This window comes from Phoca vitulina, unplaced genomic scaffold, assembly GCF_004348235.1.
Source record: "Phoca vitulina isolate PV1807 unplaced genomic scaffold, GSC_HSeal_1.0 scaffold38, whole genome shotgun sequence".
NCBI classification, from domain to species: domain Eukaryota; kingdom Metazoa; phylum Chordata; class Mammalia; order Carnivora; family Phocidae; genus Phoca; species Phoca vitulina.
Window position 1 is genome coordinate 15,003,576 of NW_022589741.1, and position 18,519 is coordinate 15,022,094.

Genomic DNA, 18,519 nt, shown 5'->3' on the forward strand with positions numbered 1-18,519 from the left:
CTTGGACCCTTGAACCTCTTAAAAACCTTTCAAGGCTGATCTGCAAGATTTTTATCATGTCTCTTTCATGGATGAGGCTCAGAGAGGTGGAGAAATTTGCTTAAGAGCACAGAATGAGTAAAAGCATCAAGGTCAGAATGCAGATCTCGACTCCAGATTCAGAACATGGAAGATGTGCTCACAAAATGGGGAGGGGGTGTCCTAGAGAATGGGAAGGCCTGTTCTAGGGGAGAAAGAGGACTCTCATGGGTACATGGCAGGTGTTCCACCCTAGGGAATGGAAGGTTCGAGTAGGGTAGTGGATCTTGACTTCTTACCCAGTGGGATAAGCTGGGGAGCTTTTAAAAACACTAACACCTGAGTTCCACCTTAGATATCAGGATTAACTGGTTTGAAGTATTGTCTAGACATCTTTTGAAACTTCCCCAAGTGATGCTTATCACAGCCAAGACTGAGGACCACTGCTCTGGGGCATGGGGTGTGAATCCCACGGTGTGCAAAGCCAATCAAAGACTTGGAAATGTTGGCCTCTGAAGCTGGGGAAGCCTGTCTGGAGGAAAAGGGGATATGGTGTTCTTAAGAAAGGGGAGGAAACTTTCCTGAGACTTGGCAAGTTGAATGCCAAGGAAAGGAGAGGAGTGTCATTAAGATGTGGTGGTTATCTTGGAGGAATGGAAGGGCCTGTCCAGTAAATGGAGGGAGATAGTCCACTTGGAAATAGGGCTCTGAGAGTCCCCAGAGCAGGATGGGTAAAAGCAAAGACTTCAGGGTTCAAGCCCTGCTCTGCTGCAGACTAGACATGTACTCTTGGGCACATTGCTTAACCAAGTTCCTTATGCCTCTGTTTCTTTATTTCTAAAGAGACGTTGTAATGCTTGCCTCATAAGGGCATGGTGAGAATTAAATCAGGCAATGCCAGGTCCATAATGATTGCTCGGTAAATGCAACCGTTGGGGAGGGGGGTCTCTATGGGAGCATTGGAGGTTAACTTGGAGAACGGAGGGTCCATCCCGGAGAGTGAGAACTTTGGTCCTGAGGAATGGTGGTGGTGTAGGCATGGGATGAGGGGAAGGTAGGGAGGGCTGGATCCTAAATCCACTAAACCTTACGGTTGCAGGGCGGAGCCTGGAGATGTCCTGCAGGGGCCGCCAGCCTCCCGCCGTGGAGAGGCTGGAGGAGGGGCTGATGAGCAGAGGAGAGGTTTGACTGCTAGTAACCTCTCAACTGCTGCAGTAAGGAGGTGGCAGCCGCACCAGCAGCCTCCCCTCCCATCTGTCTTTGCTCTGTGACAGGTGGGAACTTAAAAGCTCAGGCCACGTGTCTCAACTGGCTAACCTACTTACCCCTAGAAGACTGGGGCTGGGGCAGGCGGGGGGCCAAGAGGAGCATGAGAAAGGAGCAAAGCAGGGGAAAGCCCCAGAGTGTTCTGGGGACCTGCGTTTGAAGGCTTGTGGGCTGAGGGAGAGAATGACATGTGTACTAGAAGAGGCCCAAGGCAGAGTCTGTGAGCCCCGTGCGTGCCCTGGTACGTCTGTGCCTCCAGCATTAGGCGTGTGCCTGTCTTAAAAGTCTGAATTTGCCTGGGAGGGTAAGGACTGTAGTCGGAGCAGGCTGAGTTCTAAGTACTGCCATCACCTCGGAGCTGCTTCAAGCTCTCCCAAAGCGTCCACCCGCCTTCCCTTCTTAACTAGATAGGGAAGGTGGGGAATGGGGTGGGGAAAGGGGAGGAGGCTATCCCAAGACTCTAGCTTTCAAAGCCTTTTTATCTAGTTTGGGAAATCCCTGGAGGAAGCCTGAGCTCAAAGGCCAGAACTGACGGAAACTGATGGGGGAGTGGTGCAGACAGTCTGACAGCTTCACAATCTCTTGAGAGGGATGGCATCTGCACCCAATGCCCACCCCCACCCCCTATACGCACACCACCACCGTCTAGTCTGTAATCCAGGGTACTGTCCCCTCTGAGCGACTTCAGCTCTCCTGTCCTCACAGTCTTCAAGTCGGCCTTTCGCCGCCACCCCCCCCCCCCAGTCCTGGGTCCACGCCTGCGCCCGCTCTGGCCCCGCGTCGCCGGCACTGCTGTCCCTTTCGCCGTGCTCGCCCCCCGCCGGCTGCGGGGCGGCGCGGGCCCTTTAAGAACAGCGGGACCGGCGAGCAGGAGCTGGGAGGAGAGCGCAGTCGCCCGGCGGGCTCGGGAGGACACAGCGCCCAGCACCGGGCTCTGGGACCCGGCTGTGCGCAGCCGAGTCGGGGCGCGCCCCCATCGCCCCTCCCCATCATTGTCATCTCTCCGCGGACCTGCGGCCCGGGCCCTCCCCGGTCGCCCGCCCCGCCCCGGCCCCGCCCCGGCCCGCGCCGCCGGGACCGGGAGCCGGGCCGCGGGTGCCGCAGCCGGAGGCAGGTAAGGAGGGCCCGGAGTCTCTCTATCCCCGGCCGGCGCGGCAGCGCTAAGCTTCTCGGTCCGCACCGGCCCGGGGGCGCGTCAAGGTGACTAGGCATACAGGAGATAGGGAAGGGGGGGAGCCCGCCACGGTGGGGGGCTAGTTGGCGGCGGCGGTGGGGGAGCGGTGGTCTTGAGTCCCGGTGGTGCGCCCGCCTTTGGGGAGAGTCCGGGACGCGGCGGGAGGGGCCGGCCAGGGGACGCGCCCGGGGATGGGGAGGGGGATGCAGCGGGAGGCCCAGAGCCTCCTCTTCCTCCGCCTACCCCGGGTCCGCCCTGCGCGCAGCCGGCTACCCTGACCTCCTAGCCGGCAGCCGCGGCCGGCCGCCCCTGCCCTCCTCCCCGCCCCCCAACCCTCCAGTCCCCAGGGGCTGCTGGCCTGCGGGGTAAGGAGATTAGAGCCGCCGCGGGGAGGTGGGGGGGAGCGGGTGAGGGCTTCCAGGGGCCGGGCTGGGGCCAGGCTGGGGCCAGGCTGGAACTGGGGCTGCCTGGACCGCGGAGAGGTCGAGACCGAGCGTAGCTACGCGGAGAGTGGGGGGCAGGAGAGGGCAGATGCTCTGGCGGTGGGAAGTGGGGTGCTCCCAGTAGCGGATCTGCCCTGAGAAGGAGGCGGGGAGTGGGGGTGGGGAGCGTTAGAAAGCAAGGGAGGGAGCTTTGAGCCAGGGCTTGGGGGTCTGCCCCAAACTGAGCAGGCCCTCTCCCTGCAGGCCGGCGGCGCGATGGCAGAGAAGGCGCTGGAGGCCGTGGGCTGTGGACTAGGACCCGGGGCCGTGGCCATGGCCGTGGCGCTGGAGGACGGGGCGGAGCCCCCGATGCTGACCACGCACCTGAAGAAGGTGGAGAACCACATCACCGAAGCCCAACGCTTCTCCCACCTACCCAAGCGCTCAGCGGTGGACATCGAGTTCGTGGAGCTGTCCTATTCCGTGCGGGAGGGGCCCTGCTGGCGCAAACGGGGTAAGGGAGCAGCCTGATGGGGAGCTGTGGAGCCCCCAGGAGTTGCCTCTTAGAGAGCAGGAGGTCTGGGTGTCCCCTGTTCACCAAGTTCCGCCCCAGGGGGCTCTGTGGGAGCACTGAAATCTCAACCCACCACCGACTATGCACACAGCTGACCTGCCAGGTCTGTGCTCCCCACGCACCTGTGAGCTTGGTGGGACACTAGGTTCAACTGGCTATTGAAGCTTTCCTCCTCTAAGATGACACTAGAACCTCTGGTCCTTAGGTAGTCCTGGAGGAGTTTACCTTTATTTTAGGTAGAATTCCTGCCTTTGAGGCCTGGTATGAGAAAGTTCCGGGCTCTGTTGCAGCCCTCCTCAGTGATTAGCAACATCCTTGTACCTAGACAACACTGCTAATGTTAAAAGATGTTCTCATTCCTGTCATCTTACTTCATTCTTGCTGAAGTCCTCCAAGGTAGGGAGGGTGAAGGTTTAGCAGGATAGGTGACATCCCCATGTTACTAATAAGGAACCTGAGGTCCAGGGAAGTTGAGTCACTTGACCAGTGCCACACAGCTAATAAGTGGCAGAGCTGGGACCAGAAGTCAGGTTTGCCAGCTCTCTGTGTATTGTTCTTTCCTTCTTAACTTCCCTGGTCTGGCATTCACATCTCCTCCTCTTTTCTCTCATCCGCACAGGTGGGTCAGGTCTGGGGCTCTGAGCAGCCCCTGGAGTCCTTGCCCCGCCTGCCCTGGGCAGCTTGAGCTGGGAATAGAGAAGCTGAGGGTTTTGTTTTGTTTTGTTGTTTTGTTTTGCCCAGAGCTGGGTGTGGGTCAGGGATGGGGCTGGGACATTGTTCTCTGAGATTCAAGAAATAAGTTTGGGGTGCTTCCGAGCAGGGCTGAGCATGAGCTGTCTCTGCATTCCCCACCCTTGCTCTCACGAGTGACCAAAAGGTCCCAGGGCCTGAGCCAATGGAAACTGAGGCCTCTGGGCCCCCTGCTGGGTGCCCTGTCCCAGAGCAGCCTCTGGGCCCTGAGATCAGCTCTGGGCAAATGAGGAGGCGGCCGTTATTCCTATCGCCCTGTTTTCCCTCAGTTTTAAGGAGACGTGAAGATAAGAAAGAAGTGTAGCTAGATGGACCGGTTGCTTCAACCCACCAGCCAGACTGGCACCCCTGACCAGGTGCTTCCTCCTTTGATCCTGCCAGCCCCAGGCTCTCTACTGTCCATTTTGCTGTCTCTTCTGTCCTTTGCCCCTTTCTTTGCCCTCTGTCCTCCTCTCTTTGACTTGTGTTTTCACTGGAGTCCCTCTCCCCTTGTCTGGAGGACAGAAAGCCATTAGAGGTAAGCAGAGAGGAAGAGCGAGGGATGGGAAGGGTGGTGTCTGCCTTGCCCAGGTAAGGACTTGCCACCCATCTCCCCTAATTATATAGGATGTTTCTTGTTTTTCAAAACACTTTCCCATTAATTACTATTCAATATCTCACTGAATATTCACAATAACCCTATTATGCCTTGGGAGGAGCTATTACTGTCCTTATTTTATAGATGAGGAGACAGAGGTCCTCAAAGATTAAGTGACTTGACAAAATTGCGAGAGTTACTGACAGAGGCAGGACCAGAACTCTGGTGTGTTTTTATCTGGAAGGGCTGGCCGGCCCCTCCCGTGACGAGCAGCTGGGGAACAGCAGGAGTTCAAAGCTACCTGTCCGCTGGATGACCTTGGGCCATCTCCTTAGCCTCTCTTGGACTCACTTTCTCCATCTGTAAATAGGGACGATAAGAATTGTCCCCGCACAGGCGTGTTGTGAAGCTCAGCTGAGACGTTATCTGTGCAAATGCTTGTTGAGAGGCAAGTGTAAGATGATATTTGTATTAGGCATCAGTGTTCAGTCTGGTGCTTGGCTCGGATTAAATGAGGGGAAGGTTCGTCATCGCCTGTTTCCTCCCCTGCCAAAGAAATCATTTCCTGTGAGTGGCTCTGGAGGGTGTTTGCGGGAGTACACAACCACACATCTTTCTGATTGAGGGTGACGATCCCTGAGGCCCAGGGATGGAACTATGTCTTCCCCCTCCCAGGAAAGAACTTGCTGTGTGACCTTGGGTGAGTTGCTGGATGTCCCTGGGCCCCAGGTGGCTCATCCATGTTGCCATAGCAGCAATGCAAGTGATGTGTCTGTAAACTCTAAAGCACTATCCGGGCAGGTGGTGTGATGGGGACCCCACAGTGGACAGCAGCTGAGCCTCCTTCTGAACGGATGTGTCCAGAGGGACAGCTGGGTGCGGTGGAGGGAGGGTGAAAGATCACATCCCTTCACTGTCTCTGCTAAGGAGGTAGAGGGGAGAGGGAATTGAGCTCTGTGGGGGGGGGGTTGCGGAGGAGGGTGGTAGCCCCCAAAATCTCCAGTAGAGCCTTGGTGTTTCTGCCTCAGTGAGGCAGGTCTGCAAGCATAGAAGGCAAGTCTTGCCTCATGGGCTCCCTCCTTCCTCTCCACCCCCTTGTTTCCCCAGGTGACTCCGTGTAGTCTCTGACCTCTGCTTCCTGGCCTGTGTTGTCTATATGCTCTCAGGTAGCAGAGATCTTCCTCCCAAGGACTGGAGAGCCTCCGACTTTCCTCTCCATTTTTGAATGCTGCTCATCCTTCAAGACTTTGCTCAAATGCCACTTCTTCCATGAAGCCATTCCTGATTTTTCCCTTGCCCCTCCACCCTCCTCAGTTCCATTTTCTGCATTCTCATCGTACATTATTTGTGCTTCTGTTATAACCCTTATTTTATCTCTCCTCAGATCCACAGATGTTTTCCATCTTTCTAACCTAGACTATGACTTTCTTGAATGCAGGAAATGTGTCTTCTTCATTTTTTTGTCCAGTGTCTGGTACAGAGCTTGGAAAGTAGTAGACATCAATAAGTGTTTGTCAAATAGAATAATAAAATGTCACTTTTTAAATGTACTCTATGTGCCAAGCACTGTGTCATATGTAAAGCTACATATATTATCTCATTGCATCTTTATAACAACCCTATGAGATAGGTACTGTCATCCTCATTTTACAGATGAGGGACCTGGAGCTCAGAGAGGTTAAGCAACTTGCCTGAGGTCCCACAGCTGGTAAGTGTGGAGCCAGAATTTGAACTTCGATCCACCTGACTCCAAATCAATGCTCTTAATGCATATGCTGCCTCCCAGGGAGTGAATGAATCATGAGATTTTTACCGGGCTGTGGTAGGGGCTGCGGAGACGAGCCTCGTGGGCCAAGCGAGCACAAAGTAGGCCTTTTCAGAATGAGGCAAAAGTTCTGAGAACACATGTTCCTAGAATACACCGTGAGCACCTAGTACATACCAGTCTGCTGAGGTCACATAGATGAGCAGGACACAGGCTCTGCCCCCAGGCAGCTCACAGACTAAGAGGCTGGGGGACAGGGGCGAGGGACGGGCACATCAAATAGCAAACATGCTAACATCTGCAGAGTGCTGTGCGAACACAGAGGACATTTAACCAGCTCACTCAGGCTGAGGGTTGGCGAAGTCTTCCTGGAGGGAGCGAGAGTGACTACTGTGTTTATAGCGGGGGAGCAGGGTCGTCTATAAACTTGACCCCCTCTCCTTGCCCGTCCATGAGGGGTGGAGGTCTTCCCATGGCCTACAGGAGAGCGTGCTTACCTCTGGTACTTTGCTGTGAGGACCTGGCCCTTCTAGGGGAACAGGCGGAGACGGTGTGAATATCATTGCCCCTCGGAAGGTGTTTCTCCATCCTCATCGATCCCCCCTGAGTAGGGAACTGCCTCGTTCACTAATAGCCAGGGCCGCTCCTCAGAGTTTCGGGTGCCTCTGTTCACTGTAACCCTGATCACAAGTTCCTCCCTCCCTCGCCACAGGTTATAAGACCCTCCTCAAGTGCCTGTCGGGTAAATTCTGCCGCCGGGAGCTGATTGGCATCATGGGCCCCTCCGGGGCCGGCAAGTCCACGTTCATGAACATCTTGGCAGGGTACAGGTGAGGACGAGGCCGGGGTGGAATGGGGGCAGGAGCCGGGAAGAAGGATCCCCTGGGGAGCACAGAAGGTATTCTGAAGTGGCCTTGACCCCCATCCGCAACCAATGGGCCTGCAGGGAGTCTGGAATGAAGGGGCAGATCCTGGTCAACGGGAGGCCGCGGGAGCTGAGGACCTTCCGCAAGATGTCCTGTTACATCATGCAGGATGACATGCTGCTGCCACATCTTACCGTGTTGGAAGCCATGATGGTGAGGGCTGGCTGGCCGCTCCCTCTCCCAGCCCCCGCTTCTGTCTGCCCTCCCCATCCTCCCCGGTGCCTAGGGGTTCAAGGCAGGGCCCTCCTCCCACATATATCTGACCTGCCTACTCTCTGGGCCTCAGGTCTCTGCTAACCTGAAGCTGAGTGAGAAGCAAGAGGTGAAGAAGGAACTGGTGAGTGGGGAAGAGAAAGGGGCAAGAACAGGAGAACTGCCCTTTCTGTGCTTCAGAGTTCTAGAGCCCTGAGTTGGGGGGTGGGAGACTGGATGCCAAGGCTGGGACACTGGAGGCCAAGTGGACTTAAGGGAACGCTTCTTTAAATCGGGGTGTGGGGGGCTGGGGAGAAGCAGAGATTCTGAAGCTGACCTGGGGTGGGTGGGGGGGGCTGGGCCAGGTGACGGAGATCCTGACGGCACTGGGCCTGATGTCCTGCTCCCACACGAGGACAGCTCTGCTCTCCGGTGGGCAGAGGAAGCGCCTGGCCATCGCCCTGGAGCTGGTCAACAACCCACCCGTCATGTTCTTTGACGAGCCCACCAGGTAGTTCTCCCCCTCCTCTCCCACCAGGATGCCACCTCCCCTCAGCCCTGAGCCAGGGCAGGAGGCCGCATGAGCTCCACTGCTGGAGACCAGAGTCCCTGCGCAGCAACCTCCTGGGGCCAAGATAAGGGCCTCCTCCTCATCCATCCCTGCCAATCCCGTTGCCGTAGCAGCCCCATCCTTCACGCAGGCAGAAATCCTATGTCCTCCGTGACAGATGCCTCCCTCTCCTTCTCTTCCCCACCGCCAATCAGTCCCCAAATCCCGCTGATTCTACCTCCTTTCTCTGTCTCTCAGATTCGCCCCACCCCCATCCCAAGTGCCTGTGCTTAAGTTCTGGACCTCATCAGCTCTTGCCTGCATTTCTGCCACAGACTCCTACCCCCTGTTCTTCAGTCTCTCCCAGCCAATCCTCCCTCCAAACTGCAGCCAAGGAGCACTCTCTAAAACACAAGTCGGGCAATACTCACTCCCCCGCTTAAAAACACACAGCGAGTCCCATTTGCCCTCAGAAGAAAGTCAGCAGACTTACGAGGTCCCGGTCTGAACCTACTTCTCCAGCCTCACATCTTGCTTCATGCTGTCTTGTATTTTATGCTCTAATAACACTGAATTGCTTATAATTCCCTGGGCCAGCCATGTGTTTCATGCCTCTAAGCTTTGCACATGTTGTGTCTTCTGTCCGGGCTGCCCTTCACCACCATGCCTGCCCTTCCACCTTCAGCTGGCTCAGCTCCTTCTTCCACACGCACTCAGGAAACTTCTCTGACCACCCTCCAACCCCTGTGCGGCATTCCTGAAGCCTCCCCCTCGTTGTCATCCTGTGTTTCTACAGCATGTTCCACATCATCTCCAATGATCTGTGCGCTTCTCTCTCTCTCCCTCCAGACCAGAGCCTATGTCTTAGTTATCCGTCATAGTAATCCCAGCGCCGGCCATTCAGCAGGTGCTCGCTCCATATTTGCTTGTTAAACTGAATGGCGCTCTGGGCTTCTTGGTACCTCCAAAGGCCTGCATCATCTAGTAAGGACAGGCTATCGGGGTGGCCAGAGGGACTCCCTTCTGGGGATGCCAGCTCCATCCCTGTCGTAGCAGCTGCCCCACCCTAAGCACTCCCCTCTCTTGGCTCCCCCCCCCCCCCCCCCCCCCCCCCCGTGGCCTTTCTCTGGACAGTGGGCTGGACAGCGCCTCATGTTTCCAAGTGGTGTCCCTCATGAAGTCCCTGGCCCAGGGGGGGCGTACAATCATCTGCACCATCCACCAGCCCAGTGCCAAGCTCTTTGAGATGTTTGACAAGGTGAGTGCTCTGGACCTCCCAGGGGACTGGCCTGCGGTGGGGAGAGGGAAGGGCGTCAGGAGAGGTGCTAGTGGGGTCCGCCTAGTCCACGGTTGTGTCCTCCTCACCCTTCCTTTCTGCCTCAGCTCTACATCCTGAGCCAGGGTCAGTGCATCTTCAAGGGCGTGGTCACCAACCTGATCCCCTACCTGAAGGGGCTTGGCTTACACTGCCCCACCTACCACAACCCGGCTGACTTCAGTGAGTGGGGGGGCCTGGGCTGTGGTGCTGGGCCAAATCTGGGGGATCAGGTCCTGCACCTGGGCCTCCTTGGGGAGGTCTCACTGTCCCCTGCCTTCCCTGCGCACCCATGGAGGGGCTGGCTTGCCCTCAGGAACCAAGGAGGGATCTTAGCCAAGCACTCCCCTCCGTGTCTCCCAGTCATTGAAGTGGCCTCTGGAGAATATGGAGACCTGAACCCCATGCTGTTCAGGGCTGTGCAGAATGGGCTCTGTGTCATGGCCGAGAAGAAGAGCAGCCCTGAGAAGAATGAGGTCCCCACCCCCTGCCCCCCTTGCCCTCAGGTGAGTAGGGTTGGAGAGGGCAGAGAGGGAAAAGTGGGGGAGGACAGAAGGGACCCTGGACGATGGCCCTGCCAAAGGAGCTGTCCCCCAGAGGCATCACAACCATTAGGGACTAGGAAGAACTCAGAACTTGGACTAGACCTACTATGAACAGCTGTGTGACCTTGGGCACGTTGCTCAACCTCTGTTCATTTATGTGTTCAGCAAATTCCTACTAAGCATCTGTAGTGTGTTGTCCTCAGTGCCGGCACGGGCCACCTGGTAAGCAGACCCGATGCTGTGTCTCTTGCCTCGTGGCCCATGTGTCTTGCTGTCATCTCCAGCCCAGAGGTGATGACCCTGAACTCCAGGGTTATTGGGAGGACTAACTAGATCATCACATAAATCTCTTTGCGCTGTAGCTGGTTCTGCTGGTGTTCATTCAGTGCTGGTTCTCTTCCCTAAATGAGATACTGTGACCCTTGGAAACATCACCTAACTGAAGGAGAGCTCATGCAGCAAGTCAGTACAAACAGACGGCGGGCTTGCACAGTAAGGGAGCATAGGCGAGTTACTGGTGTAGGGCCACCGGGAGAATGGGGGGCTAATGCTCAGAAGTCCCAAACTCCCCAGCGGCTCACAAGTGAGGGTTTTTAAGGCCAAAATTTGGGGCAGGGGTCTCTTGAGAAGGTGGTTGTCATTGACCGGAGACACCTGAGGTCACACGAGCAGGTGCTCTGGTGCTGTTTCTTCTGGTCCCCAGAGGTCTTTTCCATCTCAAGAGACTTGGAACCTGAAAAATATCCTTATTCCTTATGTTCGAGATTTCATTCGGTCCATCTGGTGATTATGTCTTCAGGGTAGTGCTGATGAGCCACTTGTAAGCTAGAGGGGTTGCATTCCTACAGGTCCCTTGTTTGGCCCAGTGTGCCTGGGGGCGATGTGACCTCTAGTGTTCATTCCTTCATCTGAACTGACAAGCTGGATGCCAGCTTCAGAAACCAAGAGGGCTAGTTGTGTTTGCTGCCGTCATCATGATCCTTGTTTAATATGACCGCAGCACTGGTAGCATAAAGGTACTGTGCCCTTCAGGTAAATGTCTCTTGATGGAGTAAAGACAAGAAGAGGAGTGACTGGTCTACTCAGCCCCCACAGTGCCCTCGACGTCCTTGCTCTTTCCTCCCTCTCAAGTGTTTCCTTGCTCCTTGTGTCTCTCTCCAGATCTCGCTCCAATGCATGACCCTGAGGCCAGCTTCCAGGCACACACCTCAGTGGTGGAGAGTTTCCCATCAGTACAGAAGGGAATGGAGGACCCCTGCCCTGGGGAAGGGCTGGAAGCTTTTCCCATCACTGAGCTGGGTGTGCAGTGGGTGGGTGGGGTAGGCTCGCCTGATCCAATGTCCTCTCCCCAGGAAGTGGATCCCATTGAAAGCCACACCTTTGCCACCAGCACCCTCACACAGTTCTGCATCCTCTTCAAGAGGACCTTCTTGTCCATCCTCAGGGACACGGTGAGGCATCAAGTTGGGGGAGAGGAGGCTGGTACAGGCCTGGCTCTTGGGGGGCATAGGATCTCAGCAACTGGGATGGGAATGCCCCCCCCGCCGCCAGCCAGCAGTCTCCCAAGGCACTATGTGTCTATGGGTCTATGTGTCCTTGAGGGCAGCTCTGAGTTCCTAGCCCAGTGTGGCCTGCCCATCCCTGGCCCTGTGGCCCATCCCCTCTCCTCACTCAGGTCCTGACCCACCTGCGGTTTGTGTCCCACGTGGTCATCGGCGTGCTCATTGGTCTCCTTTACCTGCACATCGGTAACGATGCTAGCAAGGTCTTCAACAACACCGGCTGCCTCTTCTTCTCCATGCTGTTCCTCATGTTTGCCGCCCTCATGCCAACCGTGCTCACCTGTGAGCGGTGCCGCCCTGGGCGGGGGGGGGGGCGGTAGCGGGGCACAGGGTCGGGGCGGGGGGGTCAGACAGCTGTGCCTCACCCGCGTGGGTCCTCAGTCCCCTTAGAGATGGCGGTCTTCATGAGAGAGCATCTCAACTACTGGTACAGCCTCAAAGCATACTACCTGGCCAAGACCATGGCCGACGTGCCCTTTCAGGTAAACCTCTTCCTCCCTCCTGGCTGGCTTCTCCCATCCTTGCTTGCTAGCCCCCTTCCACCCCGTCACCGGCCGTCTGCTCTTTTCCTTCTCCTCACTTGGCAAATCGGTGGGGAGTACCTACCACGCACCAGGCTCTGTGCCGGGCACGGGGATCCGGCAATGGATAAGACAGATGTGATCTTGACCTCGTGGCACTGATGTTCTTGCGGGAACGACCGATGACAGACGGTGATGAAAACATTTACGAATGATTCTGGGGATCTTAGCCGCCGCGGTGGAGGGTAGCTGGCGCGGGCACTGAAGTCTTACTGCTGCTTGTTAGCCTCGAGACATGGGCAGGCCGCCTGTCTCTCGCTGCTTCCACGTCCCCATCTATCAAGTGGGACGATGGGAGTATCCAGCTCGGGATGGTTTGTGAGAAGTCAGTGAGTTAATACACGTAAAGGACTTAGGCTAGTGCTTGGCACGTGCTAAAGTGCCCAGTAAGTGTTAGCCGGTTTGGGTTGGTTTTATTGCACTAACCGCCCCCCACCCCCCCCGTTCCAAGTTCCGGGGCCACCAAAAATCTGTAGGGCAGCTGGTGTGCAAATGAGAAAAACCTGCCCCTTCCTCAGGGCGGATGCTGCACCACGCACGGTGCAGAAGAGCACAGCTGGATCTCGGCGTCTGGTGGCCTCTTGAGTGGGCACCTGGTACAGGGAACAGCCGACATGACTGTCCACGCTAGGCTTGGACACCGGCCCCCAGGACTTGATAGCTCAGAGGGGGACGACACGTGTTCACATGTAGAGTGAATTAATCAACAACATAAAGAATAAGCTGGTCCAGTTTAGGAGCTCAGATATGGAGATGTCACCATGCCTGAACTGCTCAGAAGGGGCCCAATTGGAATGGCAACACCGGAGGAAGCAAGGGGACATGTGTCAGCCTGGGGGGACAGCACACACCGAGCGTGGGGGTGGCAGGACTCAGCACGGACGCTCTAGGAAGAGCTGTTCTAGGGGCTCCTGCCCAGGTGGCGTGGAGGGTCTTGGCCGCCGTGGTCCCGGCCGGTGCCCCCTGCTCAGGCCCGTGCCCGCTCCCCAGGTGGTGTGCCCGGTGGTGTACTGCAGTGTCATGTACTGGATGACAGGCCAGCCAGCCGAAACCAGCCGCTTCCTGCTCTTCTCCGCCCTGGCCACTGCCACAGCCTTGGTGGCCCAGTCTTTGGGGCTGCTGATTGGAGCTGCCTCCAATTCCCTCCAGGTGGGAGGGCTGGCCCCCTGGGGATCCGGAGAGGGGATGGGGTCTGGTGGGAGGAAGCAGGGGCTGACATCAGGAGTGGAACAGATCTGTGGGGAACCGCGGGCCACCCGGGTCCTGGGTCTGTCCCGGTCACTCTTGTGATGGCCCGGTCCCCTTCCCTTCCCTCCAGGTGGCCACCTTTGTGGGCCCAGTTACCGCCATCCCTGTCCTCTTGTTCTCCGGTTTCTTTGTCAGCTTCAAGACCATCCCCACTTACCTGCAATGGAGCTCCTACCTCTCCTATGTCAGGTCAGTGCCGCGGCAGGAGCCCAGGCCCCAAGGAGGAGAGAGTTGCCGCTGGGCCCTGGCAGTTTGCCCAGGGAACAGTGACCCTATGCTCTGTATCCTGCTCTGATGTCCCCGCGTGCACAGGTATGGCTTTGAGGGTGTGATTCTGACCATCTATGGCATGGATCGAGGAGATCTGACCTGCTTGGAGGAACACTGCCCTTTCCAGAATCCGCAGAGTATCCTCCGAGCGCTGGATGTGGAGGATGCCAAGCTCTACCTGGACTTCCTTGTCTTGGGCATCTTCTTCCTGGCCTTGCGGCTGCTGGCATACCTTGTGCTCCGTTACCGGGTCAAGTCGGAGAGATAGAGCTGTGCCCTGGCCTGCGCCCCAGCCCCCGCAGCGGAAGCCCCCAGCCCCAGCCCTCTGGGACTGTTTTAACCTTGTAGACTTTGGCACTGGTTGCTGGTGCGGCCACCCCTCTCTCAGCTCCTCCACAGGTTGGCCGCCGGACTGCGCTCCCAGCCGTGGCCGTGGCCGTGGCCACGGGGGCTCCAGCCCTCCCCGCCATGCCCAGGAGTCTTCCCCAGTTGATTGCAGTTTGTAGCTTCCTCCCTACTCTCTCCAACATCTGCATGCAAAGACCACTAGGAGGCTGCCACCCTCCTTCCTGCCCTCGGCACCCTCCTCTGTTGTCTGCCTGGGAGCCCCAGGTTCTCCAGGTCCCCATTTACAACTGACCAAAGTGGCCCCCTCTGGGGGTCCCCACCACACAAGTGTTTGTAAACTGGGCTGTTCTAAGGTTCAGGTTCCAGGGCTGGGCCCTGGTGGGGTCCCCTGGAAGTCCCATTTGGACAATGGAACGGAGCAGGGAAGGCTCTGGAAGTCTCTTCCTCCTCCTCACCTCCCCACCCCCAGACCTGGCTGATTTGGACAATCTGCTGGAACAGAAGCTGGGTTTTCTGTCTGGGTCATCCCTCCCAATCCTGGGGATTGGAGAGGCCTGGGGCCCTGGGATGCCCCCTCCCCTTCCCTGTCTCCTTCCCTGTCCCCTTTGGTGGGGGGAGGGTCCGGTGGCACCTCTGCAATAATGTGTGTGTCTCTCTCCCACCTGCCACTGGAACTGGAGAATGCACTTTATTCTGGGGCGTGAGTAGGAGAAGACCAAGCCTCCTTTCTTGCTTCTCATGCCCGGTCCTGCAACACTCCCTCCCCTCCCCAGAGTTACAGGCACATACATGTGAACAGGCAACCTCAGCCCGGCACACACACGCAGTCCCCCGCGGCTCCGAGGAGGAGTGATGGTGGCGTGGTAGGTGCCGTGGGAAGGGCAGTGCCCACCTCCTCTGGGGATGCCGCTTTGACTGCACGGATGAGGCTGGTGCCGCCCAGGGTGTCCTGGGACCCGGGACCTGCAGGTGTCGACCCCCGAGTCTTCTTTCCCCTCCAAGCCAGGGGTGGCACAGGGCATTAGCTCCCCGGAGCTCAGGAGCCAACACGAGCACAAGCATGGGCATAAGTTGGCCTTGGCCACTACCACCCCGGGGCCCTTCTTTTGTGCGTCAAGTTGGCATTCTCACTCCCCTGCCCCTTCCCCAGCCGCTTGCTGCTCATTCAAACTCCTGTCTGGGTCTGTCCACACCCTTCCCACCTTCCCATCAGCCGATACCTCTGGGCACCAGAGCGACAGCCACAGAGCATGTCTGGCTTTTGTGGTAGGTCCAGGCTCACGCCACTTCTGATTTCCCCTTCCCCCAGGGCTCTCCCCCCTGCTTATTCCTGTGCACACACCACTCTTCCTTCTCTTACCCTGCCACAGATTCTCCCCATCGTCCAGAGATGCCAGTTGTATTTGTGGGACTTCACCCGTTATTAATAAAACCTATATTTATACAGTATGCAGTGCGTGAATGTGTCTGGCTGTGGCTCCTGGTTCCGTGGTCTGTGATGGGTCTTCAGAGCACTTGAGAGAAATCTGTGAGCTTTAGAGTGTTTGTGGCAGGGAGGAACCTCCATACTGTTTTCCAGAGTGGTTGCACCAACTTGCATTCCCACTGACAGTGTAGGAGGGTTCCCCTTTCTCCGCATCCTCGCCAACATCTGTCGTTTCCTGACTTGTTAATTTTAGCCATTCTGACTGGTGTTGAGGTGGTATCTCATTGTGTCTTTGATTTGTATTTCCCTGATGCCGAGTAATGTTGAGCACTTTTTCCTGTGTCTGTTGGCCATTTGGATGTCTTCTTTGCAGAAATGTCTGTTCATGTCTTCTGACCAGTTCTTGATTGGATTATTTGTTCTTTGGGTGTTGAGTTTGATAAGTTCTTGATAGATTTTGGATCCTAGCCCTTTATCTGATATGTCATTTGCAAATATCTTCTCCCATTCTGTCGGTTGTCTTTTGGTTTTGTTGACTGTTTCCTTTGCTGTGCAAAAGCTTTTTATCTTGATAAAGTCCCACTAGTTCATTTTTACTTTTGTTTCCCTTGCCTTTGGCGATGTTTCTAGCAAGAAGTTGCTGCGGCTGAGGCCAAAGAGGTTGCTGCCTGTGTTCTCCTCTAGGATTTTGATGGATTCCTGTCTCACATTGAGGTCTTTCATCCATTTTGAGTCTATTTTTGTGTGTGGTGTAATGAAATGGTCCAGTTTCATTCTTCTGCATGTGGCTGTCCAATTTTCACATGGGTATGTTCTTGCCGGGTGGTACACATCTCTCTCTTCAGAATTCACCGAGCCCTGGCTGTGCCCATGGTGGCGGGTGTAGTCAGTGGTCATGAAGGGCAGTGAGAAGCAGGAAAGACCCTGGAGCTGAAGCTCTAGGATGAGAATGGCAGGGACCTCACTGAGCTTACCCCAGCTTTTTCTTTTTCTTCCTCTCGTCTCTTGCCCCCAGATCATACTTAGCAGGGCTGAGCCATCGGCTACCAGGACGGCAAATGGATTGGTAGCCTGAGGTTTGGAGTAGGCAATTGTCCAGAAGTCCTTGAAGGCTGGTGGCAAGATGACCCAAGAAACAGCACATTGTCTCACCCTCTTCCTTCCTGATCCTGAAGCTTGGGGACTGAAGGGGGGGACTGGCATCCACCCTACTAATGCTACATGCAGAGCTAAGTGCCCCAGGCTAGATGAGGGTCCCATCTATCACTGCTGGGGTGCCTGCCTGGAGATGGACCTTCTCATGGGGGCTTCAGGGTGGTAGTGGGAAGAAGTCAGAGTCATAGCTTCTGGAACTCTAGCTAGCTTTTAGAGGGCATTCCGGGAGCCACCCTTTCTCTGCAGTGATGCCTGCAGATGGCTTCTTAAAGTTCATGGACACAAAATCCCACCACTAAGTAGTCTTTTTTTTTTTTTTAAGATTTTATTTATTTGACAGAGAAAGACACAGTGAGAGAGGGAACACCAACAGGAGAGCGGGAGAGGGAGAGGCAAGCTTCCCGCTGAGCAGGGAGTCCAATGTGGGGCCCGATTCCAGGACCCTGGGATCATAACCCGAGCCAAAGGCAGATGCTTAACGACTGAGCCACCCAGGCGCCCTAAGTAGTCTTTCTTAAGATTCTTCCTCTTTACTTTCTCTTTCAAAATGTAAATACCCCTAAAAGAGTAAAACATTTATAAACTCACACTTCTATAAGTGCCCCTGGGAGCAAAAGGAGATGAACAGCCGTTCTGGAGCCAGCAAGGGCCATTCAGGCACAGAGAACATCTGTAGAGTGGCTCATGTATTTGCAAAGAAAGCTCTTTGGATTCTGACAATAACCCCATGAGGCTGCTAAGATGAGTATTATCATTTCCCCCTCTCACAGAGAAGAAAACCAAGGCTTGGGAAAGTGCCTTGGGCAAGCTCTCCAGATACTGTCCCCAAAGTCCCGCCATGTGAGCCACCTGCGATTTCTCCCCCTGGTCCCATCGGCCCTCGGAGGTGTGGCACAAATGCCCTCAGCCCGGCCCTGCATGCTTTGAAATGGGCCCCCTCTCCCTGAGTGCCAGCCCTTCCCGGACTCAGAGATCACTTCCTTCCGTGCAGCCACCTTCCGTGTCAGGGCCTGTGCCAGGGGCTGGAGGACAGGGATGCTTCAGGCTGTTCTCCATGCTATGGGTCTAGGGGACCAGGTGCCCCATCTTGAGGTCAGACGACAGAGCACATGCCCACAGCGTGACTCATGGTACTTCTGTTTGCAAGAGGCCAGATTATATGTTATTAATAGAGCCTCCATGGCTGTCATAGCCACTGGGGGCAGGGAGGGGAACAGCTTGCTCTGAGCCATGTCCGGTAACTGCAGCCGGGGGCCTGTCCGCCTCGTGTGGCTAGGGAAGCGGAGTGAAGCTAAAAGACCCCCAGGTCTGAAATGTCACCCCTGAGACCCCATTCACAGTGTTGTTCTACCATTCTACTCCCCTTTTGGAGCGTCTCTTAAAATGAGAACGTGCCATTTTCCCTATTGTCTGGAAATGCCCTTCCCTTCCCAGACTTATTTTTTTTTTTAAGATTTTATTTTTTTAATTAAAAAAAAGATTTTATGTATTTATTTGTCAGAGAGAGAGAGAGAGCACAAGCAGGGGGAGCAGCAGAGGGAGAGGGAGAAGCAGACTCCCTGCTGAGCAGGGAGCCCGATGCGGGGCTCGATCCCAGACCCTGGGATCATGACCTGAGCCGAAGGCAGACACTTAACTGACTGAGCCACCCAGGTGCCCCTAAAGATTTTATTTATTTATTATTTGAGAGAGAGAGAGAGAGAGAGAGGGAGATTGAGAGTGGGGGAGGGGCAGGCAGAGAAGCAGATTCCCCAAGGAGCAGGGAGCCCATCGCAGGACTCAATCCCAGTACTGGGATCGTGACCTGAGCTGAAGGTAGACGCTTACTGGAATGATCCACCCAGGTGCCCCCTTC

The 18,519-nt window shown here is 56.0% G+C and overlaps 1 protein-coding gene across 4 annotated transcripts; it reads left to right on the top strand.

Moving 5' to 3' along the window:
- Positions 1–2,356: 2,356 nt before the first annotated feature.
- Positions 2,357–15,497, top strand: ABCG4 (ATP binding cassette subfamily G member 4). Of its 4 annotated transcripts, none has more exons than XM_032428085.1 (15): positions 2,357–2,398; positions 3,145–3,394; positions 7,259–7,376; positions 7,493–7,625; positions 7,759–7,809; positions 8,030–8,175; positions 9,349–9,472; positions 9,598–9,712; positions 9,893–10,035; positions 11,427–11,525; positions 11,750–11,918; positions 12,018–12,118; positions 13,208–13,366; positions 13,536–13,654; positions 13,778–15,497. In XM_032428085.1, the coding sequence occupies exons 2-15, from the start codon at positions 3,157–3,159 to the stop codon at positions 14,001–14,003; spliced, it is 1,941 nt and encodes a 646-aa protein (XP_032283976.1). In that variant the 5' UTR covers positions 2,357–2,398; positions 3,145–3,156; the 3' UTR covers positions 14,004–15,497. The 4 variants fall into 4 exon arrangements, with proteins under 4 accessions (XP_032283976.1, XP_032283978.1, XP_032283977.1 ...); XM_032428086.1 differs by lacking the exon at positions 2,357–2,398 and adding an exon at positions 2,408–2,484; XM_032428087.1 differs by lacking the exon at positions 11,427–11,525.
- The last annotated feature ends 3,022 nt before the right edge of the window (positions 15,498–18,519 follow it).

Bases quoted from the DNA above. Each gene is read 5' to 3' on its own strand.
- ABCG4 (XM_032428085.1), top strand. From the start codon at position 3,157: ATGGCAGAGAAGGCGCTGGAGGCCGTGGGCTGTGGACTAGGACCCGGG. The intron at 7,377-7,492 runs GTGAGGACGAGG...ATGGGCCTGCAG, and splicing joins AACATCTTGGCAGGGTACAG to GGAGTCTGGAATGAAGGGGC. The intron at 13,367-13,535 runs GTGGGAGGGCTG...CCTTCCCTCCAG, and splicing joins CTGCCTCCAATTCCCTCCAG to GTGGCCACCTTTGTGGGCCC.